Here is a 26,150-nt window from a genome sequence, read left to right as displayed (position 1 = left end):
CTGTAATCTATTAGACAAATATGATTCAAACCACCGCAGCGCAATGCCTTTAATACCTATGACATGCTCTAATCTCTGTAATAAAATTTTATGGTCAACAGTATCAAAAGCAGCACTGAGGTCCAACAGAACAAGCACAGAGATAAGTCCACTGTCCGAAGCCATAAGAAGATCATTTGTAACCTTCACTAATGCTGTTTCTGTACTATGATGAATTCTAAAACCTGACTGAAACTCTTCAAATAGACCATTCCTCTGCAGGTGATCAGTTAGCTGTTTTACAACTACCCTCTCAAGAATCTTTGAGAGAAAAGGAAGGTTGGAGATTGGCCTATAATTAGCTAAGATAGCTGGGTCAAGTGATGGCTTTTTAAGTAATGGTTTAATTACTGCCACCTTAAAGGCCTGTGGTACATAACCAACTAACAAAGATAGATTGATCATATTTAAGATTGAAGCATTAAATAATGGTAGGACTTCCTTGAGCAGCCTGGCAGGAATGGGGTCTAATAAGCATGTTGATGGTTTGGATGAAGTAACTAATGAAAATAACTCAGACAGAACAATCGGAGAGAAAGAGTCTAACCAAATACCGGCATCACTGAAAGCAGCCAAAGATAACGATACATCTTTGGGATGGTTATGAGTAATTTTTTCTCTAATAGTCAAAATTTTGTTAGCAAAGAAAGTCATGAAGTCATTACTAGTTAAAGTTAATGGAATACTCAGCTCAATAGAGCTCTGACTCTTTGTCAGCCTGGCTACAGTGCTGAAAAGAAACCTGGGGTTGTTCTTATTTTCTTCAATTAGTGATGAGTAGAAAGATGTCCTAGCTTCACGAAGGGCTTTCTTATAGAGCAACAAACTCTTTTTCCAGGCTAAGTGAAGATCTTCTAAATTAGTGAGACGCCATTTCCTCTGCAACTTACGGGTTATCTGCTTTAAGCTACGAGTTTGTGAGTTATACCACGGAGTCAGACACTTCTGATTTAAAGCTCTCTTTTTCAGAGGAGCTACAGCATCCAAAGTTGTCTTCAATGAGGATGTAAAACTATTGACAAGATACTCTAACTCCCTTACAGAGTTTAGGTAGCTACTCTGCTCTGTGTTGGTATATGACATTAGAGAACATAAAGAAGGAATCATATCCTTAAACCTAGTTACAGCGCTTTCTGAAAGACTTCTAGTGTAATGAAACTTATTCCCCACTGCAGGGTAGTCCATCAGGGTAAATGTAAATGTTATTAAAAAATGATCAGACAAAAGGGAGTTTTCAGGGAATACTGTTAAGTCTTCTATTTCCATACCATAAGTCAGAACAAGATCTAACTAACTTGTTGTTGATCTAACAAGATCAACAACAAGAATTGTCAAGAAACTTTCTCGTGTGTGACAGACTGAGTGAAATGAATGTTGCAACATCAAATCATGAAACTACTGACCATTCATATGACAGTGATGCCTCAGCACTCATTGAGATCAGTGGACCAGTGAGCAGACACTTGGAAAACATCGGGCATATGTTACTTTCAGGAGCTTCAGGACTTCCTACCATCGTGTAGATGTGCACAAGCACTGCATGCGTCACCTGGTTCAGTGCTCTGTACAGAGGAGACAGACACATGGCATATGTTCACAGAACTGCACAAATTAATACACTTATATCATCACATGACCTCTAGTAGTCAAAATCTGAGTCGTTATGAATGCTGTGCAACATGTCCTTTTAGACTTGGGGGGGTGTGAAGTTAACACTGAGTGTAGTACCCAAAGCTAGTTAGTAGAGTCCATATGAAGGTGGACAGAGAAGCATATTATGTTTGGCATGAAATACACTTACAAAGATAGTAATATCATTGATTGCAATTGTTGTTGTCATTGCAGTTTTTTTCCGAGACAAAGTCAGGTCCATAAATGCTTGGATAGTGACACAATGTTTGTACACCAAAACAATAGAAGTGAAATGAAAAGCTCAACTGTATTAATAAAAGAGAAAATCTGAGGATTTGCTGCTGTTTTGTATGTTACTCTCGTGCATCTCCAAAAAAATTTAATTTTGTGATAAGGTTCAATATTTTTTTGTAAGTTATTTCAGAAAGCGAAAATTTAATATAGACTCATTATACACAAAATGTTAAAACATTTTTATCCTAATTTTGATAACTGGAGCCCATAGATCCATAATAGGAAAAATGTATCAGAACATATTTGAATATTTCATGTGATCAATCCAAAAATGCATTTGTAATGTAGAAATGTGGAGCTTCTGAAAAGTGTGTTTATTTATGTTTTCAAGATTTTGTTGAGGCTCCTTTTGAACAAATTATTGCATCAGTGCAGCATGACATGGAGATGATGGCACTGCTGAGGTGTTATGGAAGCCCAGTTTGCTTTGATTGCAGCCTTCAGATCATTTGTACTGTTGGATCTGGTTTCTGTCATCTTCTTCTTGACATTACCCTATGGAGAATTTGAGGTGCTGTCTATGGGCCAATCAAGTACCGTAATACCATGATCAGCAAACCAGGTACAAGTAATTTTGGCACTGTGGGCAGCAAGCAAGTGTCAAGCTCCATAAACCTTGTCAGCAGATGGAAGCATGAACTGCTCTAAAATCTCCTGGTTGGTGGCTGCGTTGAGTTTGGATTTAATAAAACACGGTGGACTAACACAAGCAGATGACATGGCACCCCAATTCATCACTGATTCTGGAAACTTCACACTGGATGACTTCAAGCGTCTTAGATTCTGTGCCTCACTGCTCTTCATCCAGACTCTGGGACCTTGATTTCCAAATGAAATGAAATTTTTTTGTTTATCTCAAAAGATGACAATGTACTACTGAGAAACGGTCCAGTTCTTTTTTTTTTTTTTTAGCCCAGGTCAGAGTTTTCGGACATCAACTGTGGTTCAGGGGTGGCTTGACACAAGGAATACGACACCTGTAGGCAATTTCTTGGACACGTCTGTGCATGGTGGCTCTTCATGCGCTGACTCCAGCCTCAGTCCACTCCTCCACCAAGTTCTTGAATTGGTTTTGCTTGACAGTCTTCTCAAGACTGCGGTCATCCCTGTTGCTTGCGCATTTTTTCTGACCACACTTTTTCCCTTCCAGTCAACTTTCCATGAATATGCTTTGATACAACACTCTGAGCAGCCAACCCTTTCAGCAATGACCTTTTGCGGCTTACTGTCCTTATGGAGGATGTCCATGTCTTCTGGATAACTGTAAAGTCTTCTTCACGATTGTGGTTATGTGTACTGAACCCTGCTGAGAGATTTGTGGTATTTATACTGCATAAATAGTGAGTTACTCAAACTTGAAATGAAATATTCTGATATTGTGAGATACAGGTTACAGCTCAATAAACAGACAAAATGAAAATCTCAGAATTAATATGAAAAAAAATCTTTAAACATTCTAGTTTACATGTAATGAATATATAATATATAAAATTGTCATTTTCTGAAATATCTGACGAAATACACTGAAAAAATTATATAAACGCAACACTTGTTTTTGCTCCCATTTTTGATGAGCTGAACTCAGATCTAAAACATTTCCTAATACACAAGTGACCTATTTCTCTCAAATATTGTTCACAAATCTGTTTAAATCTTGTTGGTGAGCACTTCTTTGCTGAGATAATCCATCCCACCTCACAGCTGTGGCATATCAAGATGCTGATTAGACACCATGATTAGTGCACAGGTGTGCCTTAGATTGGCCACAATAAAAGGCCACTCTGAAATGTTCAGTTTTATCACACAGCACAATGCCAAAGATGTCACAAGTTTGGAGGGAGTGTACAGTTGGTATGCTGACTGCAGGAATGTCCACCAGAGCTGTTGCTCGTGATTTGAATGTTCATTTCTCTACCATAAGACATCTACAAAGGCGTTTCAGAGAATTTGGCAACACATCCAACCAATCTCACAACTGCAGCCCAGGACCTCCACATTCAGCATGTTCACCTCCAAGATAGTCTGAGACCAGCCACCTGGACAGCTGCTGCAACAATCGGTTTGTAGAACCAAAGACTTTCTGCACAAACTGTCAGAAACCATCTCAGGGAAGCTCATCTGCATGCTCGTCATCCTCATTGGGGTCTTGATCTGAGTGCAGTTCATCGTCGTAACTGACTTGAGTGGGCAAATGCTCACATTCGATGGCATCTGGCTGCTGATCAACTCTATGCGAAGGAGATGTGTTGCACTGCGTGAGGCAAATGGTGGTCACACCAGATACTGACTGGTTTTCTAAAACTGGAGTGTTACATGTTGCGGCTCTGAAGGCCCTGTCAATTTAGCCTGCATATGTGGGCATACATCTAATAAATTTATGCAGCTGTCACACCTTGACGACTTAACCAGTGTATGCTGACAGCCACCTTTCCACCGAGTATTTTGGTCGGTACTGTGCGGTATTGTACGTGTCGGAACTGTTGAGTCTGGCTTGGTTTGCGTTTCTACCGTCGACAGAACCCTTTTGTTTGGCAGGTGGAACAGTTAAATACTGACAAGCACATCATCCAGCGTGGGTGTCACGCGGTGTCTCCGCTCCACACAGAGGCAAAACGAACTAATTTAACATTGTTTTATTTTATTTTTGTCTTGGTGGATCAGGGTATTTTCATTACATGCAGACTGCTGATGAGTCGACTGATGGCTGTGATAAACGCTGCCATGAATGAATGAAGCACTGTGACTCTTTAAAATTTGAAGTGCCTGTCGTGGTCCGAACGGTCCCCCATCACGGGGGACTGATCATACCACGGGGGGACAGATCAGACCACAACATCAGCATCCTCATGCCGAGAAACGCACCTGGAGCAGAAAAACCACTGAGGGACTTGCTTTAAAATGCTACATTTCTTTATTTTCATGTGTCATGCGTGTTGTTTTTCAAAATCAGGACACTTTATTTGGAGAAGCTTTCATCAGAATGTGATGATAAATCTGACTGAAACCACCGGTTAAAATTCAGACTTTATATTTACTCCGTGTGTGAATGGTTTTAACATTTGAAACGGTTTGTTTGCTTGAGGACTGCAGCTTTCAGCCAATCAATGACAGCATTAATGGACATATTTCAACTTATGAGTAAATTACAACAAATGCATGTCAACAGTTGCATAACTTAAGTCCCACATGTGCGGGATGTATAAGTCATACTCTGGCATACATTGACAATTTTCAGCATGCCCACAATTTTTCAACATGCTCTCTGTATTGGTGTATTTCAACGTGCTCTTAACTTACAGTGTTTTTTTTTATATGGTTAGCATACGCTGGCTAAATTGTCAAGGTGTCACAGGGGTATAACAAACTGTGGACAGATGTGTTTTCTTTCATGATTCTTCTTTTTTTTTGCATCATTGTGCAGAAAAGTAACATTATTCCAATCTGTGTTGTGTGCAGGTGTGCATTTGTGGCTTTGCCATTGCCACAGGAGCTGCCTCCAGGCTCATCTCAGGATACGACAGCTATGGAAACACCTGTGGTCAAAAGAACTCCAAAATCGAGGGAGTAGACCTCAGTGGCCGTGAAATGAACGACAAAAAGTTAGTTGGATATTACAGATTATGGATGACATCTATGTTTTGAAAGAAACACCTTCTTATTTGTAATAGCTTTGGCACATCGAAACAGGTTGTTTGAAACAAGGTTTGTCTTTGCCACATTGCTCAGACGCAAACCAATAGAAAGTATTCAGAGCTGAGCTACAGTTAATGTCTATTTGTAATACCTGCATCATGTTATTTACTGCAAATATCTTGCTGTTGCTTTTGTAATATTTCACTTTATCAACTCCAGTTTGTTGGCTTGAACACTTTGCCTGATTATTATCTTGGGGTTTTAAAAAAGTTTGGATAATTCTCTGAAATGTTGTAGGCTAAATACCAACAGAAGCAGGCCGAGTCATGCTGCTCGGTGTAGGTTTGATGTGTAGGAGCTACTTGGCATAAAGAAGTTGAGATTTCATCAGTGAAAATATGAGCTACACAGTGACTCTGCTTTCATTTTAATGGTTGTGCTTTGCATATTTTTGAGTGAATGGAATTGTTAGAGATCCTATCTTTCCTTTAAATCCCCATCATTGAGGAAATTCTTTAATTTGCCTCAAATTCATGATATCTGTGTTGAATTTTTAGTTTTATTCTTTGATTAGAGCAAAGTGTTGCATCACTCTGCATTCTGCAGGCCCAGTTTGACTGAAACAATGGGCCTTGCTTTATTGATGGGCTGATTGCCCAAGGAGGCTTTGAATAAACAGCGGTTCTGCTACAAAGAGGGATCTGTTTAAAGAGGTTGCAAATGTCACCATATGTCATTTTCTTCCCAGGCGCCTCAGTCTGAGATAACAAATAATATAATGAAGCAAACCTTGACTTATTTATTTTTTTGTTTGTTTCCAGGCTGATATGGTACAAATTGTAGGTAGTGTAGTCAAGCAGTAAATAGTATTAGGGTGATTCTTTAACTACGGGGACTATTGGCCTTGTAAATGTAATTTCCACCACACCTTTGCCTTACAATATAAAGCGCCTTGGGGCAACTGTTTGTTGTGATTTAGCGCTATATACATGTGCTCTGATGTCACTGTTTATCTCCATAGAAACTACCCAAACAATCTTTCATACAAACTGTTTAAAGAGACATTACAGTGTTGTGGTGGAAATTACGGCAGTAGTGTGGGACAACTACATTTTGTTTAAAAAAATCACAACAGTTGTATGACATTGAATGACCCAGTTATGTTTTGATTATTTTACTGATATTTTATTCAGAGATATTTTAAAACATTAGAAAAAACGTTTCTTTACCATTCATTTTTTATCATTGAAGATCAAAAGTCTGGGTGTGGGACAAGCACAAAACGGCAATATTTGCATATAATGATGCTGAAAAAAGGTGAAAAAGTTATCATAGACTACTAGAACAAAGATCAAGATCATTGAGCAGGTTCTCCTGTGTAGTTCTGAGCTTTCTCAGAATCATCCTTACCCCACAAAGTGAGATCTTGCATGGAATCCCAGACCGAGGGAGATTGACACTCATCTTGTGTTTCTTCCACGTTCTAATAAATAATCATAACAGTTGTTGTCTTCTACCAAGCTGCTTGCCTGTAGTCCTGTAGTCCATCCCAGCCTTGTGCAGGTCTACAGTTTTGTCCCTGGTGTCCTTAGACAGCTCTTTGGTCTTGGCTATGGTGGACAGGTTGGAATGTGATTGATTGTGTGTGTGAACAGGTGTCTTTTATACAGGTAAAAAGTTCAAACAGGTGCAATTAATACAGGTAAAGAGTGCAGAATAAGAGGGCTTCTTAAAGAAAAATTAAAAGGTCTGTGAGAGCCAGAATTCTTGCTGGTTGGTAGGGGATCAAATACTTATTTTATGCAATAAAATGCAAATTAATTATTTAAAAATCATACAGTGTGATTTTCTGGATTTTTTTTTTTCTGTCTCACAATTGAAGTGTACCTACGATAAAAATTACAGACCTCTCCATTCTTTGTGGGTGGGAAAACTTGCAAAACTGTCAGGGGTCAAATACTTATTTTCCCCACTGTATAACAAGACAGCGCCCGAATATGATGTTATCACCACCATGCTTGACAGTCGGTACATTGTTCTTAGGTTTGAAAGCCTCACCTTTACTCCTTCAAACATACCTCTTGTTATTGTGGCCAAATTGCTCAATCTTTGTGTTGTCTGATCATAGAACGTTTCTCCAGAAGGCATTTGGCTTGTCCGTGTGGGCAGCTGCAAATTTCAGTCTATCCTTAAAATGTCTAATTTGGAGCACAGGCTTCTTTCTTGGTCGGCACCCTCTCCATCTATGGTGAAGTAAACCTTGCTTGACTGTAGACAGTGATGCTGATGTGCCATTTTTACTTTCCTAGTTTCCATTCCTGGCAGGTCTGAGCTTGGGTGGTTCCTAGGTTGTTCTCTTGTACTTATGTAGTGGAGTTGTTTGAACTAATGATCTTGAATCTGCAGTTGTTTAGAAATGCCTCCAAGAGACCTTCCCAACTTGTGTAAATCTGCAGTTCTCCTTTGATCTTCACTGAGTTCCTTGGACTTTCCCATTGTTCTGAGTACTGGTCAGTCCAGTGAGTGCTGTCAAATACAACATTTTATGCTGGTGAAGAGAAACTACCAGTTGTAGGCCATTGTGATCACTAACGATGAGTTAGTAGGCCTTGGCCTTGTCATGTTAAAAGACATTGTAGAACCTTCAGCACCACTTATTAAAATATTTAAGTGGATTTTTGTACATATTTGAGCCTCTGTATAATTTTGGCTTTGTGTGAATTAGAGAAGATCCCAAATAAATTCAAACTTGTGGACCCAGTTCTTTTTCAAAAGTCATTCATGATGTATGCTGTACAATCATTCCACCCTGACAAAAGAACAAAGACATCAGATAAATCACAAAATTACCATGACATTTACGCCCGAGATGAGTATATGTAAATGTCTGACAACAACTGCAGATGCTGAGCTCACTGGACTGAAGTCATTGTTCTAACAACATTTCCAGTGTTTAAAATAAAAATTGTCTTAAACAATTACTAGAGAGGCTGTGTTTAGCTTTCCATATCGCCTTAGATTCCAAGGAAAAGTCTTGAGATTTTTAAAAATTTCAATGGGAGCCAAGTCACAACTCCCTGTTGATTTAGATCGGCCCCTTCAGTTTCAGGAGCTGAAAGTGGTGCGTGTCCGTACACAGCCCCGTGTGCAATACTACATATGTTCCTGAGCTTGGATTAAAAAAAAATCTGTGATTTCAGACAGCTATTGTTTTGATGATACTTAAACCAAACTGCTGAAAAATTATGATGTGGTCTGCCGATGGAGCCACACACAGAAAACTAATTCCATATTTGCAGCAATCATCAGGTGTTCATGTGTTTTTCTGTCTGTACGTATGTGTTTATGTTGTAATTGAAAGTTGATTTATTTCTGTTTTCCATTCAAAGTTTTACAGCATTTTCCAGGAAGCTTATTTCTGCCTAAACATGAAAGACCATCATAAATTATAGCAATGATCAATAAAGTACTTTGTGCTCAGCACAAAAAGCCAACTGAACTGCACTGATAAACTTTTGACTTTCTTCACCAGAGAATTTTGAAGCAGTCTGTTAACTCATTAAATACGTCTGATGTTTACAGCATCTATGATTAAGCCTGTTTTTATAGAGAAGGCTGAAGTGCAAAACTCCTTCAGTAGTACAACCTTCAGTAGTAAAACTAGAATATTTAATGTTATCTTTATGTTTGCCACTGTCGCAATTTACAAGGACAATGGGCTCACTACATCAAGTATTCATTTGCCATATGCAGTGTGGTTGTAAGTGGATCGTCCCTGTCCCTCTGATATCTTGACCCCTAAAACATAATTCTCTCATGAGAAGAAAAACCCATAAGAAAGATGCTTTTTAGAGTGAGTTAATCAGAAATTCCAAATTTTTATTTTTTTCAGGTATGTCTTCTTTCTTGACCCCTGCAAAATCGACTTGATTAACAGGAAGATACAGTCCATTGCCTTGTGTGTTTCCAAATGTCCTGTCACTGAACTGAAGACATACAGTGATTTAAAGCAGTTTGCTTTGAATAATGGTGAGAAGTACTGAGTGTTTTACTATATCTTTTACAAACATGTGAAATGAATCAGAACATGTCATCTCAAATTTTCTTTTTCTGACAGGGTCCGAGCTCTGCTCCTATGATATTTCTCCTACAAGATATCCAAACCATGCGGAAAGATTCAGTAAATGCCCCAAACTCCCCGTTCCACCAAGGTATTCAAGTGTGTCTCAAAGAATTGAGTTACTTATGTTCGGTGAATTGGTGCCTCTAAGTTGACCTTAGGTGTGGGTGAATGTGTTGATGTGTTGGCCCTGTGATAGACTGGGGGTGTGTCCAGGGTGTACACCACCTCTTGCTTGTTGACCATTGGGATAGGCTCCAGCTCCCCATGACCCTGAATTGGAATGAGTGGGATTAGAAAATGGATGGCTGTCTCATTGAGTCAGTCTTATGGAGTTGTATTTTGGCTAAACAGTGCTGCTGTCTGTCAATTTCAGGGCACACTAACCCTCCACTTTTACATGGAACAGAATTGAATAGAAAACAATAATTGAAGCAGATTAATGTAAATAGTAATGGAAAAATAGTAAATGTAACCTGTTTCACGCCAGGAAGTGCTGGTTGCTGCTGTCCATTTGCATGGGTTGAGTTGGTATGTTTCTTGAAAATTCTTCAACTAGCCAAAAAAAAAACACTGATGTGCCATTTTACAGGTTGACAGGCTGGTCAGTCTGATTGGTCTGTGTGATTTTTAACTGGTTTGGTTAATGACTATTTAAGTGACGAAACACCTATCCCTTTGTGCCCTACAGCCTACTTTGCAGTCAACCATACCAACCAGGAGAATAATCATGTCATTACCTGCTGTATTTATTAGGTGCAATAATTTAACTTATGGGGCAAACTCAAGTCACTTTACCTACTATATTTTAACCTGTCCATATTGTAAATATCAGAGTAACTTATCGTACATTTCACACTGAAGTCACTTTATCTGATCACTTTTACATCCCGACGGTGTATATCATCCCGGCAGTGCAGCATTGAACTGAACAATGGTTCTTAGCTTTACCCGGCACTCAGTGCTTTTTTAGTTCTTGTTTTTTAAGAGATACTTGTTTGTTTTATTGCATGCCCTTCTGTCTATTCCTACTGTTATATGCTGCGATGTGACACTGAAATTTCCCCATTGAGGGATGAATAAAGGCTTTTCTTATCTTATCTTTAAATGGTATGCTACAGTAGTGTGACATTTCATTGAAATTCACCAAACCATTTCAGAGGATTTGCGCTTACAAAACTCAGACACAGTGATTTTTACAACCCCTCAAACACACTGAATACCTTACCTGTGGTGTACAGTCTAAAGTGCATAGCAGAATTTTTTGTTTAAATATAACACAACGCTAAAATACTTTCAACCTTATAAGTAATAGTAAATATAGGAAACAGAATGTGATCTTGTCCGAGGTCTGTGCCTCAAGAATGTTCCTTGTCAATTTGAAGACTCACAGTAATAGGACTGGACTTACGCTGAGCACAGACAGACCGACAGACACAAAGTATTGGCCTTGGATAAAAATGAAATAGGGTGGATCGAAGTCAGGTGATGGGTCACAAGAAATTGTGAACAATAATCAGAATTTAACCTTCTCCTTTTCTTCTTCTGTTTTAGCAAGCCCATCCCAGTGTTCCACCGCTGTATTCCTGTAGATGTTGGCTGCTACGCTGAATTTGCACAGGCTTTCGTCACATTCGTCAGTGATAACAGTGTTCTGCACCGAGTCATCACTGGAGTGATGGCCAGCAAGGAGATCATCATGGGCCTCTGTCTGCTTGCACTGGGTATAACACGTGTGCATGTGGTTAACAGTGTGTCAGGGATAATGAATGGATTTCTTCCAGTAAATGCATTGTTGCACAGCTGTATTTGCTTGTATGTTCATTGGGAAAATAACGTTTGGAGGGGAAGCTTTTTATTTTGTCAGCAAATAACAGGAAATATGTGAGTGTTTACATCCATTCTATCCACTGACAATTTGGCCACAGTGCAACTTGCGCTTTTGCCTCTTCCTTTGTGTAGACAAAGAAATAACAGATTCCACATCAGTTGTTGTTTGCCTTATGGCTGATCTGGAAAGTATTCACAGTGTTCACTTTTTCCACTTTTTATGTTCCAGCCTGGCAGCACGATGGCTTAGTGGTTAGCACTGTTGCCTTACAGCGAGAAGGTCGTGGGTTCAATTCCAGTGGCCTTTCTGTGTGGAGTTTGCATGTTTTCCCCATGTTTGCGTGGGTTTCCTCCGGGTGCTCCGGTTTCCTCCCACATCCAAAGACATGCGGGTTAGTTGGACTGGAATCTTTAAAATTGTCCTTAGGTGTGTGTGTGGGTGTGTCTGTGTTTGTGGCCCTGCGACAGACTGGCATCCTGTCCTGGGTGTACCCTGCCTCGCGCCCTATGACTGCTGGGATAGGCTCCAGCCCCCTGCGACCCTTAATTGGACTAAGCGGTAGACAATGAATGAATGTTACAGCCTTATTACAAAATGGAGTAAATTAATTTTTCCCCTCAAAGTTCTACACCCCATAATGACAACATGAAGTTTATATATTTTTTGCAAATTTATTAAAAAATAAACAAAAAACAAAGAAATCGCATGTACATAAGTTTTCACATGTTCAGCTAAATACTTTGTTGCTGTGCTTTTAGCAGCAATTACAGCCTCAAGTCATCTTGAATATGATGCCACAAGCTTGATGTTTTGCCCATTCCTCTTTGCAGCACCTCTCAAGCTCATCACGCTGAATGGGGAGCGTCGGTGCACAGCCATTTTCAGATCTCTCTAGAGATGTTTAATTGGGTTCAGGTCTGGGCTCTGGCTGGGCCACTCAAGGACATTCACAGAGTTATCCTGAAGCCACTCCTTTGATATCTTGACTGTGTGCTTAGGGTCGTTGTCCTGCTGGAATATGAGCCATTGCCCCAGTCTGAGGTCAAGAGCGCTCTGGAGCAGGTTGCCATCCAGGATGTCGCTATACATTGCTGCTTTCATCTTTCTTTCAGTCCTGACTAGTCTCCCAGTTCCTGCCACTGAAAAACATCCCCACAGCATGATGTTGCCACCACCATGCTTCACTGTGAGGATCAATGACATGCAGTGAGGTTGATGGGTGGTGAGCCACTGACTTCATCACAATCATATTTAAATATATATGAAGCTCACAGAGTAGCGTATTCATCATTTGATTGGCAGCAGTTAAAAATGCTGATATGAGATTTTAAACATTAAAATCTCATATCAGCATTTTTTACACATACAAACTGTAGCACACAGGAAATACAATTAATTAAAAGAACGTTATGGTGGTGGTGATTGTGGCTGGTTTCCTCCAAACCTGACGTCTGGCGTTCACGCCAAAGAGTTCAATCTTTCTCAGCTCAACTCAACTTTATTTATATGGCACTTTAAAACAACCAAGTTGAAAACAGAGTGTGTACATAAGACATAAAACAATTAAAAGCAATAAAATAAATAAGAACAATTATTTCACTGTTGTTAAAAGCAACAATATAGAAACAATAAAACACTAAATAAAAGCAAACCATAAAACACTAAAACAAAAACAGAGTCTCATACAGAGTTAAAAGCCAAGGAATAAAAATGGGTTTTAAGACTGGTTTTAAAAATGGACAGTGAGGAAGCTTGTCTGATGCATTTGGTGGTTGGCTCTCACTGCGGTATTGTATCACTTCCTGTTCCGGAGCACAGTGGTGTTTTTCTGTATCTGTTAGCTGTTTAATCTGCGCAGTTAGATTGATCTAGTTATCTAGATTACGATTTGTTTCCCAGTGTAATCTTTACGTGCCTTAACTAAAGCACTCCTTCTGCTGAATCACCTCTAAATTATTTACACATTATTCACTTTGCGTGTTTTTAGGAATCCTCTAGCTTAGCGTAGCTACTAGCTCTTAGCTGATTTAGCATGGCGGCTTCTCCTGTCTCTCCCGCACTTTTCTGCTCTGGGTGTGAAATGTTTAGTTATTCCTCGGCCTCCTTTAGCAGTAATGGTACTTGTAATAAGTGTAGCTTATTCGTAGCTTTGGAGGCCAGGCTGGGCGAATTGGAGACTTGGCTCCGCACCGTGGAAAATTCTACAGCTAGCCAGGCCCCTGTAGTCGGTGCGGACTAAGGTAGCTTAGCCGCCGTTAGTTACCCCCTGGCAGATCCCGAGCAGCCGGGAAAGCAGGCCGACTGGGTGACTGTGAGGAGGAAGCGTAGCCCTAAACAGAAGCCCCGTGTACACCGCCAACCCGTTCACATCTCTAACCGTTTTTCCCCACTCGACGACACACCCGCCGAGGATCAAACTCTGGTTATTGGCGACTCTGTTTTGAGAAATGTGAAGTTAGCGACACCAGCAACCATAGTCAATTGTCTTCCGGGGGCCAGAGCAGGCGACATTGAAGGAAATTTGAAACTGCTGGCTAAGGCTAAGCGTAAATTTGGTAAGATTGTAATTCACGTCGGCAGTAATGACACCCGGTTACGCCAATCGGAGGTCACTAAAATTAACATTAAATCGGTGTGTAACTTTGCAAAAACAATGTCGGACTCTGTAGTTTTCTCTGGGCCCCTCCCCAATCGGACCGGGAGTGATATGTTTAGCCGCATGTTCTCCTTGAATTGCTGGCTGTCTGAGTGGTGTCCAAAAAATGAGGTGGGCTTCATAGATAATTGGCAAAGCTTCTGGGGAAAACCTGGTCTTGTTAGGAGAGATGGCACCCATCCCACTTTGGATGGAGCAGCTCTCATTTCTAGAAATCTGGCCAATTTTCTTAAATCCTCCAAACCGTGACTATCCAGGGTTGGGACCAGGAAGCAGAGTTGTAGTCTTACACACCTCTCTGCAGCTTCTCTCCCCCTGCCATCCCCTCATTACCCCATCCCCGTAGAGACGGTGCCTGCTCCCAGACTACCAATAACCAGCAAAAATCTATTTAAGCATAAAAATTCAAAAAGAAAAAATAATATAGCACCTTCAACTGCACCACAGACTAAAACAGTTAAATGTGGTCTATTAAACATTAGGTCTCTCTCTTCTAAGTCCCTGTTGGTAAATGATATAATAATTGATCAACATATTGATTTATTCTGCCTAACAGAAACCTGGTTACAGCAGGATGAATATGTTAGTTTAAATGAGTCAACACCCCCGAGTCACACTAACTGTCAGAATGCTCGTAGCACGGGCCGAGGCGGAGGATTAGCAGCAATCTTCCATTCCAGCTTATTAATTAATCAAAAACCCAGACAGAGCTTTAATTCATTTGAAAGCTTGTCTCTTAGTCTTGTCCATCCAAATTGGAAGTCCCAAAAACCAGTTTTATTTGTTATTATCTGTCGTCCACCTGGTCGTTACTGTGAGTTTCTCTGTGAATTTTCAGACCTTTTGTCTGACTTAGTGCTTAGCTCAGATAAGATAATTATAGTGGGCGATTTTAACATCCACACAGATGCTGAGAATGACAGCCTCAACACTGCATTTAATCTATTATTAGACTCTATTGGCTTTGCTCAAAAAGTAAATGAGTCCACCCACCACTTTAATCATATCTTAGATCTTGTTCTGACTTATGGTATGGAAATAGAAGACTTAACAGTATTCCCTGAAAACTCCCTTCTGTCTGATCATTTCTTAATAACATTTACACTACCCAGCAGTGGGGAATAAGTTTCATTACACTAGAAGTCTTTCAGAAAGCGCTGTAACTAGGTTTAAGGATATGATTCCTTCTTTATGTTCTCTAATGCCATATACCAACACAGTGCAGAGTAGCTACCTAAACTCTGTAAGGGAGATAGAGTATCTCGTCAATAGTTTTACATCCTCATTGAAGACAACTTTGGATGCTGTAGCTCCTCTGAAAAAGAGAGCTTTAAATCAGAAGTGTCTGACTCCGTGGTATAACTCACAAACTCGTAGCTTAAAGCAGATAACCCGTAAGTTGGAGAGGAAATGGCGTCTCACTAATTTAGAAGATCTTCACTTAGCCTGGAAAAAGATTCTGTTGCTCTATAAAAAAGCCCTCCGTAAAGCTAGGACATCTTTCTACTCATCACTAATTGAAGAAAATAAGAACAACCCCAGGTTTCTTTTCAGCACTGTAGCCAGGCTGACAAAGAGTCAGAGCTCTATTGAGCTGAGTATTCCATTAACTTTAACTAGTAATGACTTCATGACTTTCTTTGCTAACAAAATTTTAACTATTAGAGAAAAAATTACTCATAACCATCCCAAAGACGTATCGTTATCTTTGGCTGCTTTCAGTGATGCCGGTATTTGGCTAGACTCTTTCTCTCCGATTGTTCTGTCTGAGTTATTTTCATTAGTTACTTCATCCAAACCATCAACATGTTTATTAGACCCCATTCCTACCAGGCTGCTCAAGGAAGCCCTACCATTATTTAATGCTTCGATCTTAAATATGATCAATCTATCTTTGTTAGTTGGCTATGTACCACAGGCTTTTAAGGTGGCAGTAATTAAACCATTACTTAAAAAGCCATCACTTGACCCAGCTATCTTAGCTAATTATAGGCCAATCTCCAACCTTCCTTTTCTCTCAAAAATTCTTGAAAGGGTAGTTGTAAAACAGCTAACTGATCATCTGCAGAGGAACAGTCTATTTGAAGAGTTTCAGTCAGGTTTTAGAATTCATCATAGTACAGAAACAGCATTAGTGAAGGTTACAAATGATCTTCTTATGGCCTCGGACAGTGGACTCATCTCTGTGCTTGTTCTGTTAGACCTCAGTGCTGCTTTTGATACTGTTGACCATAAAATTTTATTACAGAGATTAGAGCATGCCATAGGTATTAAAGGCACTGCGCTGCGGTGGTTTGAATCATATTTGTCTAATAGATTACAATTTGTTCATGTAAATGGGGAATCTTCTTCACAGACTAAAGTTAATTATGGAGTTCCACAAGGTTCTGTGCTAGGACCAATTTTAGTCACTTTATACATGCTTCCCTTAGGCAGTATTATTAGACGGTATTGCTTAAATTTTCATTGTTACGCAGGTGATACCCAGCTTTATCTATCCATGAAGCCAGAGGACACACACCAATTAGCTAAACTGCAGGATTGTCTTACAGACATAAAGACATGGATGACCTCTAATTTCCTGCTTTTAAACTCAGATAAAACTGAAGTTATTGTACTTGGCCCCACAAATCTTAGAAACATGGTGTCTAACCAGATCCTTACTCTGGATGGCATTACCCTGACCTCTAGTAATACTGTGAGAAATCTTGGAGTCATTTTTGATCAGGATATGTCATTCAAAGCGCATATTAAACAAATATGTAGGACTGCTTTTTTGCATTTACGCAATATCTCTAAAATCAGAAAGGTCTTGTCTCAGAGTGATGCTGAAAAACTAATTCATGCATTTATTTCCTCTAGGCTGGACTATTGTAATTCATTATTATCAGGTTGTCCTAAAAGTTCCCTAAAAAGCCTTCAGTTAATTCAAAATGCTGCAGCTAGAGTACTGACGGGGACTAGAAGGAGAGAGCATATCTCACCCATATTGGCCTCTCTTCATTGGCTTCCTGTTAATTCTAGAATAGAATTTAAAATTCTTCTTCTTACTTATAAGGTTTTGAATAATCAGGTCCCATCTTATCTTAGGGACCTCGTAGTACCATATCACCCCAATAGAGCGCTTCGCTCTCAGACTGCAGGCTTACTTGTAGTTCCTAGGGTTTGTAAGAGTAGAATGGGAGGCAGAGCCTTCAGCTTTCAGGCTCCTCTCCTGTGGAACCAGCTCCCAATTCAGATCAGGGAGACAGACACCCTCTCTACTTTTAAGATTAGGCTTAAAACTTTCCTTTTTGCTAAAGCTTATAGTTAGGGCTGGATCAGGTGACCCTGAACCATCCCTTAGTTATGCTGCTATAGACGTAGACTGCTGGGGGGTTCCCATGATGCACTGTTTCTTTCTCTTTTTGCTCTGTATGCACCACTCTGCATTTAATCATTAGTGATCGATCTCTGCTCCCCTCCACAGCATGTCTTTTTCCTGGTTCTCTCCCTCAGCCCCAACCAGTCCCAGCAGAAGACTGCCCCTCCCTGAGCCTGGTTCTGCTGGAGGTTTCTTCCTGTTAAAAGGGAGTTTTTCCTTCCCACTGTAGCCAAGTGCTTGCTCACAGGGGGTCGTTTTGACCGTTGGGGTTTTACATAATTATTGTATGGCCTTGCCTTACAATATAAAGCGCCTTGGGGCAACTGTTTGTTGTGATTTGGCGCTATATAAAAAAATTGATTGAATTGATTGAATGTTCAGTGGAAGCTTGTTCCATAGTCTTGGAGCAGCAATGGAAAATGCTCTGTCCTCTCTGAGCTTCCATTTGACCTTGGTACCTCCAGGAGCAGCAGGTCAGCTGACCTGAGGCACTGAGCAGGATCGTAGGATTGAAGGAGCTCAGAGAGGTGGGTGGGGTGAAACCATTTCACGACTTAAAAACCAATAAAAGAATCTTAAAATGAACTCTAAAATGCACAGGCAGGCTTTGGCAGCCAATCTTTGTCTCATCAGACCAGAGAATTTTGTTTCTCGTGGTCTGAGAGTCCTTCAGGTGCCTTTTGGCAAATGCCAGGCAGGCTGCTATGTGCCTTTTACTAAGGAGTGGCTTCCGTCTGGCCACTCTACCATACAGGCCTGATTGGTGGATTGCTTGCAGAGAGGTTTGTCCTTCTGGAAGGCCCATTTTAATATAAATTTGCAGGATGGAAGCTACGCATTTTCTATATGCATTTTAGTAACAGGCAGTGCAGCCTTGCACCTTACTGTCAGAACAGGTGCACAGAGGGCTGAGCGGGAGAGAAACCAAGCTAGGATGAAGGAGCAACGAGCTAGGAGGAAGGAGCAACAGCGGCAGCCTCAGCAGGCATCACAGTACATGTGCAAGAAATGCAGCAGAGATTGTCACTCGTGCATTGGACTGATAAGTCATTTGTGGAGGTGCTGATAGAAACAAAGGACAAAATTTCCTGTACACGAGGTCTATTAGAAAACTATCCGACCTTTTTATTTTTTTTAAACTATATGGATTTGAATCGTGCGCTTGCATCAGCCAAGCTTGAACCTTCTTGTGCATACGTGAGTTTTTTCACGCCTGTCAGTTGCATCATTCGCCTGTGGGCAGGCTTTGAGTGAGCACTGGTCCACCCCTCTTGTCGGATTTTCATTGTCAGGGAAATGGCTGAGCGATTGGAGCAGCGCTGAATCAAATTTTTCCAGAAACTGTGAGAGACAACCAGGTGGAAACCATTCGGAAGATTCAGATGGCTTTCGGTGAGGATACTCTGGGCGTCACACAGATTAAGGAGCGTTACAACCGGTTTAAAGACGGCGTACAATGGCGGAGGGCGCGCCGCGCTCCAAGCGGCCATCGACAGGCTGAAATGACCACATCATTTCCAAAGTGAAGGCTGTGTTGATCTGGGACGTCGTCTGTCTACCAGAGAAATTGCAGAAGAGTTGGACATCAGCACCTTTGTGGCACATTCCACTGTTACAGGAGATTTTGTAATGAAAGACGTGCCGAGGAATTCGCGCGTCGGGACGGAGCCGCAATGGTGCGCAACAAAAAGCATGTCCGTGTTGGAAACCATTCGGAAGATTCAGACGGCTTTCGGTGGCTTTTCAGTCGAGTGAGTATCCGAGAAATTGTGTAACAGCTGGGCATGTCACAACTTGTCCTGTGGGACTTCCAACACGGACGTGCTTTTTGTTGCACGCCATTGCGGCTCCGTCCCGACACGCGAATTCCTCCGCACGTCTTTCATTACAAAATCTCCTGTAACAGTGGAATGTGCCGGTTGTAACGCTCCTTAATCTGTGTGACGCCTAGAGTAGGGCTGCAGCTATCGATTATTTTACTAATCGAGTATTCTATCGATTATTCTGGCGATTAATCGAGTAATCGGATAAAAAGTACTTCTGCGTTTTTAAACATCAATAGTCCAGGGCTCTCCCTAAGCCATGGCACAATGCCACTGTGCCAAAGTGTTGACATTTTGCTGAAATGGCGATGGGATGTGGCTTTCTGTCTTGTTTTCTCCAACTTGTAAAATGTAACCATTTTTAAGTTTTTTTTTTTTTTTTAATAAAGGTTGATGGACTGGTCCCTGATTTTTTTTTTTATCCCTTTTTCTCTGCAATTCAGCAGATGCATTTCAGCTGGAGGTTGAACATGCAAGCCTTCGTCAGTTTTTTTAAATTATTATTTTATTTAAGTTACCGTGTTTGTGAAGTGTTGTGTGTTGCCCAAAAAAGCAAAAATGAAAAAGTCAAACACTCAGTGTGAGTCTGAGGGAAACACAGAAGAAAGAGTGGACTTCTGCTGTTTGTCAGTGTAGCCAGGGACAGAGCTGTGACTCGCCCGGTCTGAGAGCCCCTCACACTGGGTAGAGAGAGACAGCAGCCGGCCACCGGGTCCGTGTGTTTTTTAAAAATACACAAACACACTGCTTCGCTTTAAATGCACAGTAAGTCTATTTCAGATGATCAGCGTGGACCATCTTTCTCTTAAAAGGCTTTATTTTACTCTTTGTGTCACATTGGAAAGCGGTAGCTAACATTGCTATTTGATTAGCTGTTATGCTCCAGTCTTCTTCTGTTTGTTTTTTTTTTCCTGTGGCCGTTGCAGTGCCACACACAGGCCTGGCATATGTACTACAACGTTAAACGAAGCTTCGAGGCAAGGAATTTGCCTCGAACTTTTTTTGTAATCGAATTATTCGAGTTACTCTATTAATCGTTTCAGCCCTAGCCCAGAGTATCCTCACCGAAAGCCATCTGAATCTTCCGAATGGTTTCCACCTGGCTGTCTCTCACAGTTTCTGGAAAAATTTGATTCAGTGCTGCTCCAATCGCTCAGCCATTTTCCTGACAATGAAAATCCGATGAGAGGGGTGGACCAGTGCTCACTCAAAGCCTGCCCACAGGCGAATGACGCAACCGACAGGCGTGAAAAAACTCACGCATGCGCACGAAGGTTCAAGCTTTGCTGATGCAAGCGCACATGATTCAAATCCATATTGTTTTTTAAAAAAATAAAAAGGTCGGATAGTTTTCTAACAGACCTCGTATTTGTATTGTCAACTGTGTTGTAGCACGCCCCAAGCAGAGGGTCACCCATTTGAGTCTGGTCTGCTTGAGGTTTCTTCCTCAAATCATCAGAGGGAGTTTATCTTTACCACTGTCGCCTGTGTGCTTGCTCTAGGTGTTGGTAAGGTTAGACCTTCCTTGTGGCAGCTTTTGTTGTGATTTGGTGCTGAAGACAAGATGTCTTCAGTATCATGTCTCTCCAGTTGATCCTTTTGTACTACTGTAATCTTTATGTCAACTGAGCAGGAGACCCGGATGAGCTGTACTGTTTCCACAGTCAGAGAATTTCAAGACTATGTAGCAGATCTCACTGACTGATCCAGTATGCAGGTGCCTCAGTGCTGAGGACCCCATACATGGGAACAGATCATGGGTCACTTATATATTACCCAGCTGCAGAACATAGAAGGCTGTTTTTGGAAGGTTGGGATGGTAACATCTGCCTGGCTAGTTGGCAATCGGGGCACAGCATGGATCTGTGGGGTGGTAGATGCAGGTACACACATTACCAACGCATGATCCAGGACGTGAGTCGTGAGAGTTCAGTCTTGGTGTAACTGCACAAAGGCCTCTGGGAAACTGAATATTATTTACATGAAGTCAAAACTTTTATTTGAATTACTATTTATGGTTATTTATCAGTAGTAGTTATTTTGCAGTTTCTTTTCAAAGTTGAGGAAATTTACCATATTTTCTCATATATATGTAACACCAGAGGGTGAATGGGATTTTTGTGCATTGTTGTTGTGTAGGATAAGCCGGGGCACAGTGAATCAGAAATGTTGTTTTGTGGCAGCATAAACTCATTATGCATAGGTTTAGGTCATTCTATTGTGGATTTACTACAGCAAGTTATTGTTTATAAGGCTGTGTTATTTATTTCTCCCCAAGTGTAATTTGCAGGTGTTTAAAACTGATTTTAAAATTTTGATTCACTGTGCCCCGGACACTAATTCACAGGGCACAGTGAATCAACTTAGAATATAATGAAAAAACACATGGTTATATAAAGATTTCTTCAAAATTAATAAATATATGCTGATGCATATAGAAACTATAATCCAGCAAACCAGCTATGTAATGTATGTGTCTTATATAGTGATATAAGTCCTTTAGAAACTATTATCAATACAACTGTCATAATTTCTGTTCAAATGTGAAAACAGTTGTTTATATACACAAATTATAGCAAGTAATTCACAGAAAAATAAATGTATAAGCTTCAACAAATAATATTTGTCATCCACTTGATACTGGGGCATAGTAAATGACTTTCTAGACTGATTCACTGTGTCCCGGGTGACACAAGTGACAAAGTTTTTTTTATTCGGCACACAAAATATTCAAATAGAAAAAAATGAACAATTCCACAAACAAACACAGACAAAACTAGTGAGTCCGAAAGGGTGTGGGCTGAAGCAAAGCTTATTAGCGCCCACCCCTGCTAGTACAAGTCCAACAATTCTAATCAGTCATATTTACATAAATACAAATTCACTACTACATGTCGACACACAGACATACACATCAATATACTATTCACTTATATTTATATAGTACCAGATCACAAGAAAATCGAATCAAGGCACTTTACGCCAGTAAGGACTAACCTTACCAACCCCCAGAGTAAGCACTAGGCAACTGTGGTGAGGAAAAACTCCCTATAAGGAAGAAACCTCAAGCAGACCAGGCTCTTGGGGGTGACCCTCTGCTTGGGCTGTGCCATATATACCTATATACATACGTATATACTTTACAAACATAAATATATACATACATATACACAGTCACTTATATACATATACACCTACCCATATCTATATATCTACATACGCATATACATACCCACACATTCAAATATACAATAAGTCCCACTTATAAATTGAACATTCCATATAAATCAAATTATATTTGCTTCTTTATGATACTTAGACATAATGTTCTTTTTGAGTAGTTTCTTAAATCTTACTAAGGTAGTACTCATTCTAACCTCTGTCGAACATTTGTTCCATTTCCTCACCCCAACCACAGACACACAAAAACCCTTTACATTTGTTCTTACTGGTGGTTTCATAAAAATTGCACAACCTCTTAAACTATATCTGGATTCCCTCAATCGGAACAGACTCTGGACATGTCTCGGTAAGGCTTGGTTTTTCGCTCGAAATAAAGTTTGAATTGTAATGTAATTGACCAAATCTATGAATTTTAATAAATTTAAAGACACAAATAGAGAATGAGTTGGTTCACGATGTTGTTTATTGCAGATGATTCTTATGGCTCGTTTTTGCAAAAGGAATATTGGATTGGTATTTGATTTGTAAGTGTTTCCCCATGACTCAACACAATATGTCATATATGGTACCATCAGAGAATGATATAAAGTAAGTAACCCTTCTTGCGGCAGTAGGTCTTTGGCTTTATACAAAATGGCTATAGTTTTTGATAATTTTGATTTGACATAATTTATATGTGGTTTCCAAGTTTCAAGTTTATTATCAATTATAACACCTAAAAATTTATTCTCTGTTACTAACTCAATTTCCTTATTGTTTATAGTTAAATGTTTACATTTTGGTGCCTGTTTATTTCCAAATATAATACATTTAGTTTTCCCAAGGTTGAGTGACAACTTATTAGTGTCAAACCAAACCTTAAATTTTTCCAGTTCTTTCTCCACTATGTCCAGAAGCTGTTCAAGATTTTCACCGCTACAGAACACAGTTGTATCATCTGCAAAAAGGACACATCTCAGTGAACTCGACACCCAACTTATATCATTTATATAGATTATAAACAACAAAGGACCCAGCACTGAGCCCTGCGGCACCCCACATGTGACATCCCTGAGTTCAGAATTTGTGTTATTGAATTGAACATACTGAAATCTGACTTGTAAATAACTAGCTATCCATTCATATGCCAGACCTCTGATTCCATATTTCTGCAGTTTAATTAATAGTATTCCATGGTTAATTGTGTCAAACGCTTTCTGTAAATAAAAAAAAACACCTATTGTGTATTGTTTATTGTCAGTTGCAGTTGCTATACTTTCCACAAAGTCCATCAAAGCATGTGATGTAGTTCGAGACCTTCTGAATCCATATTGTTCTTCACAAATGATGTTATGCTTCAGTAAATAATCATTTAATCTTTTAGCAAATATTTTTTCCATAATTGCATGTGACACGCATGAGTCATGTTATCAAATAGCTGATAGTGTGGAGAAGACATAACACATGCTTATCAGTTGGACGGGGTAGTCTTCTAACAAATAACAAAAGACACTGACATCCACAAAATTTACTTTTGATAGGAAAAAACTGACTTCATTTGCCACTTAGTTTTACCCTTAATGTATCCAAAAACAATACACTAATTTATAAGAGGGATGTCTTTATGCATAAAAATATAGCTTAACTCTAGCAAATATATATGAAGTTTTGCAAATATAGTTACTGATTCACTGTGCCCCATGATTCACTGTGCTCAGTTTCCCCTACTTTATATGGTATATAAATGGCATTTATTCTTTTATTATTGCAGTTTATTTTGTTTAGTGCTTTGATGCTGTAAACGCCTGAGATAAATAGCTATTACAATTATTGATAAAGAACTTGTGAACTTATTTATTTATTTATTTATTGTATATTAGTCACAATAGAGAATAAGTTGCAGGACTTCCCAAACCCGCAAAAAACAAAAAAAACGTGACTTGTGTTCCAGAAAATGTCAAATGTGCTTCAGACCTTTACACAGTACTGCATATGCTAAACTTTATCCATGTTAGTCTATACATATATATATCTTTATCTTGACAGTTCTTTCCCTCATCATGATGGTTGTTATCCGTTACATCTCCAAAGTATTGGTGTGGATCCTAACAGCTCTTGTTGTCATTGGCTCTATAGGTGAGTCTTACAACATTTATTTCTTTGAAAAAGCATTCCTTAATTTCTCCACTTAGGGCCTTGAAATTATATCTTGAAATTTGTTTATGATGTTTTGTAGGTGGCACAGGTGTCCTGTGGTGGTTATATGTGGACCACAAAAATGCTCTTGATAACAAAACCACTTCTGTATTTGGAAAAGAAGTTGCTGCAGACAATGTCAAGGCCCTGCTTATTTATGCGATTGGAGCTACTGTTTTCACAGTATGTCTGAGTGTGTGTACATACATTTTTTGTTTAAATATAATGCATATTTTATGTTTCAAGATAGTAATGGATACTTTTGCATGACAAGTACACAGAATAAAATGAACAAGGACCACAAAAGAGAAACTCTAGAACAGTTCATTAAAGAGGGGCCAGCTTAAAGATGATCCTTATTTTATTGATAAAACGTACTGGAAACATGGTAGAGAAGCTTGAATCTTCGACTGGACTGGGTTGCTTGACGCGAGGACGTTTCGCTTCAAATCGCAGAAGCTTCCTCAGCTAAAATTCTTGCTCTGGAAGTCTGACTTCTGTCTGACTCTTGTAGAGAAGAATAAAACAGAAGCCAACAAAAGCTGGAGTTTTAAACCTAACCAGACCCCTCCTACTGAGAGGCAGACTGCTATAGGCTAGTGACTAAACAATAGCTCTAATTAGCAACTATTGTGCTGTAGTTAGCACACCTAATGGCAGGACAGCTGTCCCTCTAATGATGGGATGGATGCCTTTCTGATGGCTCCCTTGATGATGTGAATGACTCATTACCATGAACAAAAGACTGAAACTCCTTTGACTTGAGTACCCCATTGTAAACAGGGGATAAAGTGTGTCTCAGACCCTCTCCCCGGTTAAGGCTGGGTTTCAAACGTTTCACAACGAATGCCTCCTTGACCCCTCTCTCAAACCATTTCTTCTCTCTGGCTAATATTTTAACTTCCTTGTCCTCAAACGTGTGGTTAGTGTCTTTAAGGTGGAGGTGAACCGCAGACTGAGGTCCACTGGCTCCCTCTCTGCGGTGCTGGTATACCCGTTTGTGTAAAGGTTGCGTCGTTTCACCTATGTAGTGTTCGTTATAGTTTTCCTTACATCTGATATAATACACTACATTGCTCTGTTTGTAACTAGGGATCATGTCCTTAGGGTGAACTAATTTCTGTCTCAAGGTGTTAACCGGTTTAAAGTAAACTGGGATTTTATTCTGTCTGAAGATCCTCTGTAGTTTTTCCCCCTACTCCTGCTAAATAAGGGAGAGACACTCCTCTTCTTCTTGTCTCCGTCTCCTGTCTGTCTGGTCTCTTTGTTCTCTGGGACTTCTGCACTTTGTCCAGGGACCATCGTGGGTACCCACATACTGTGAGGGCTTTCCGGACACGTTGTTGTTCTTTAGCCCTCCCTCTGCAGTTGTGGGCACCTGTAGGGCTCTGTGTTGAAGC

General features: G+C 40.0%; 1 protein-coding gene across 1 annotated transcript in view; it reads left to right on the top strand.

Annotated features, from left to right (window-relative positions):
• Positions 1-26,150, top strand: part of LOC117526255 (choline transporter-like protein 1) — a 60,836-nt gene that overhangs the window by 4,178 nt on the left and 30,508 nt on the right. The window contains exons 3-8 of the mRNA XM_034188303.1: positions 5,422-5,564; positions 9,491-9,627; positions 9,716-9,809; positions 11,273-11,442; positions 24,601-24,690; positions 24,791-24,933. Coding sequence (XP_034044194.1) covers positions 5,422-5,564; positions 9,491-9,627; positions 9,716-9,809; positions 11,273-11,442; positions 24,601-24,690; positions 24,791-24,933 — 777 coding nt within the window. The remainder of the gene's footprint in view (positions 1-5,421; positions 5,565-9,490; positions 9,628-9,715; positions 9,810-11,272; positions 11,443-24,600; positions 24,691-24,790; positions 24,934-26,150) is intronic.

Source organism: Thalassophryne amazonica, chromosome 15 (genome assembly GCF_902500255.1).
Source record: "Thalassophryne amazonica chromosome 15, fThaAma1.1, whole genome shotgun sequence".
Classification (NCBI taxonomy): Eukaryota; Metazoa; Chordata; class Actinopteri; order Batrachoidiformes; family Batrachoididae; genus Thalassophryne; species Thalassophryne amazonica.
Note: the sequence above shows the minus strand (reverse complement) of the source record. Positions and strands in the feature narration are given on the sequence as shown.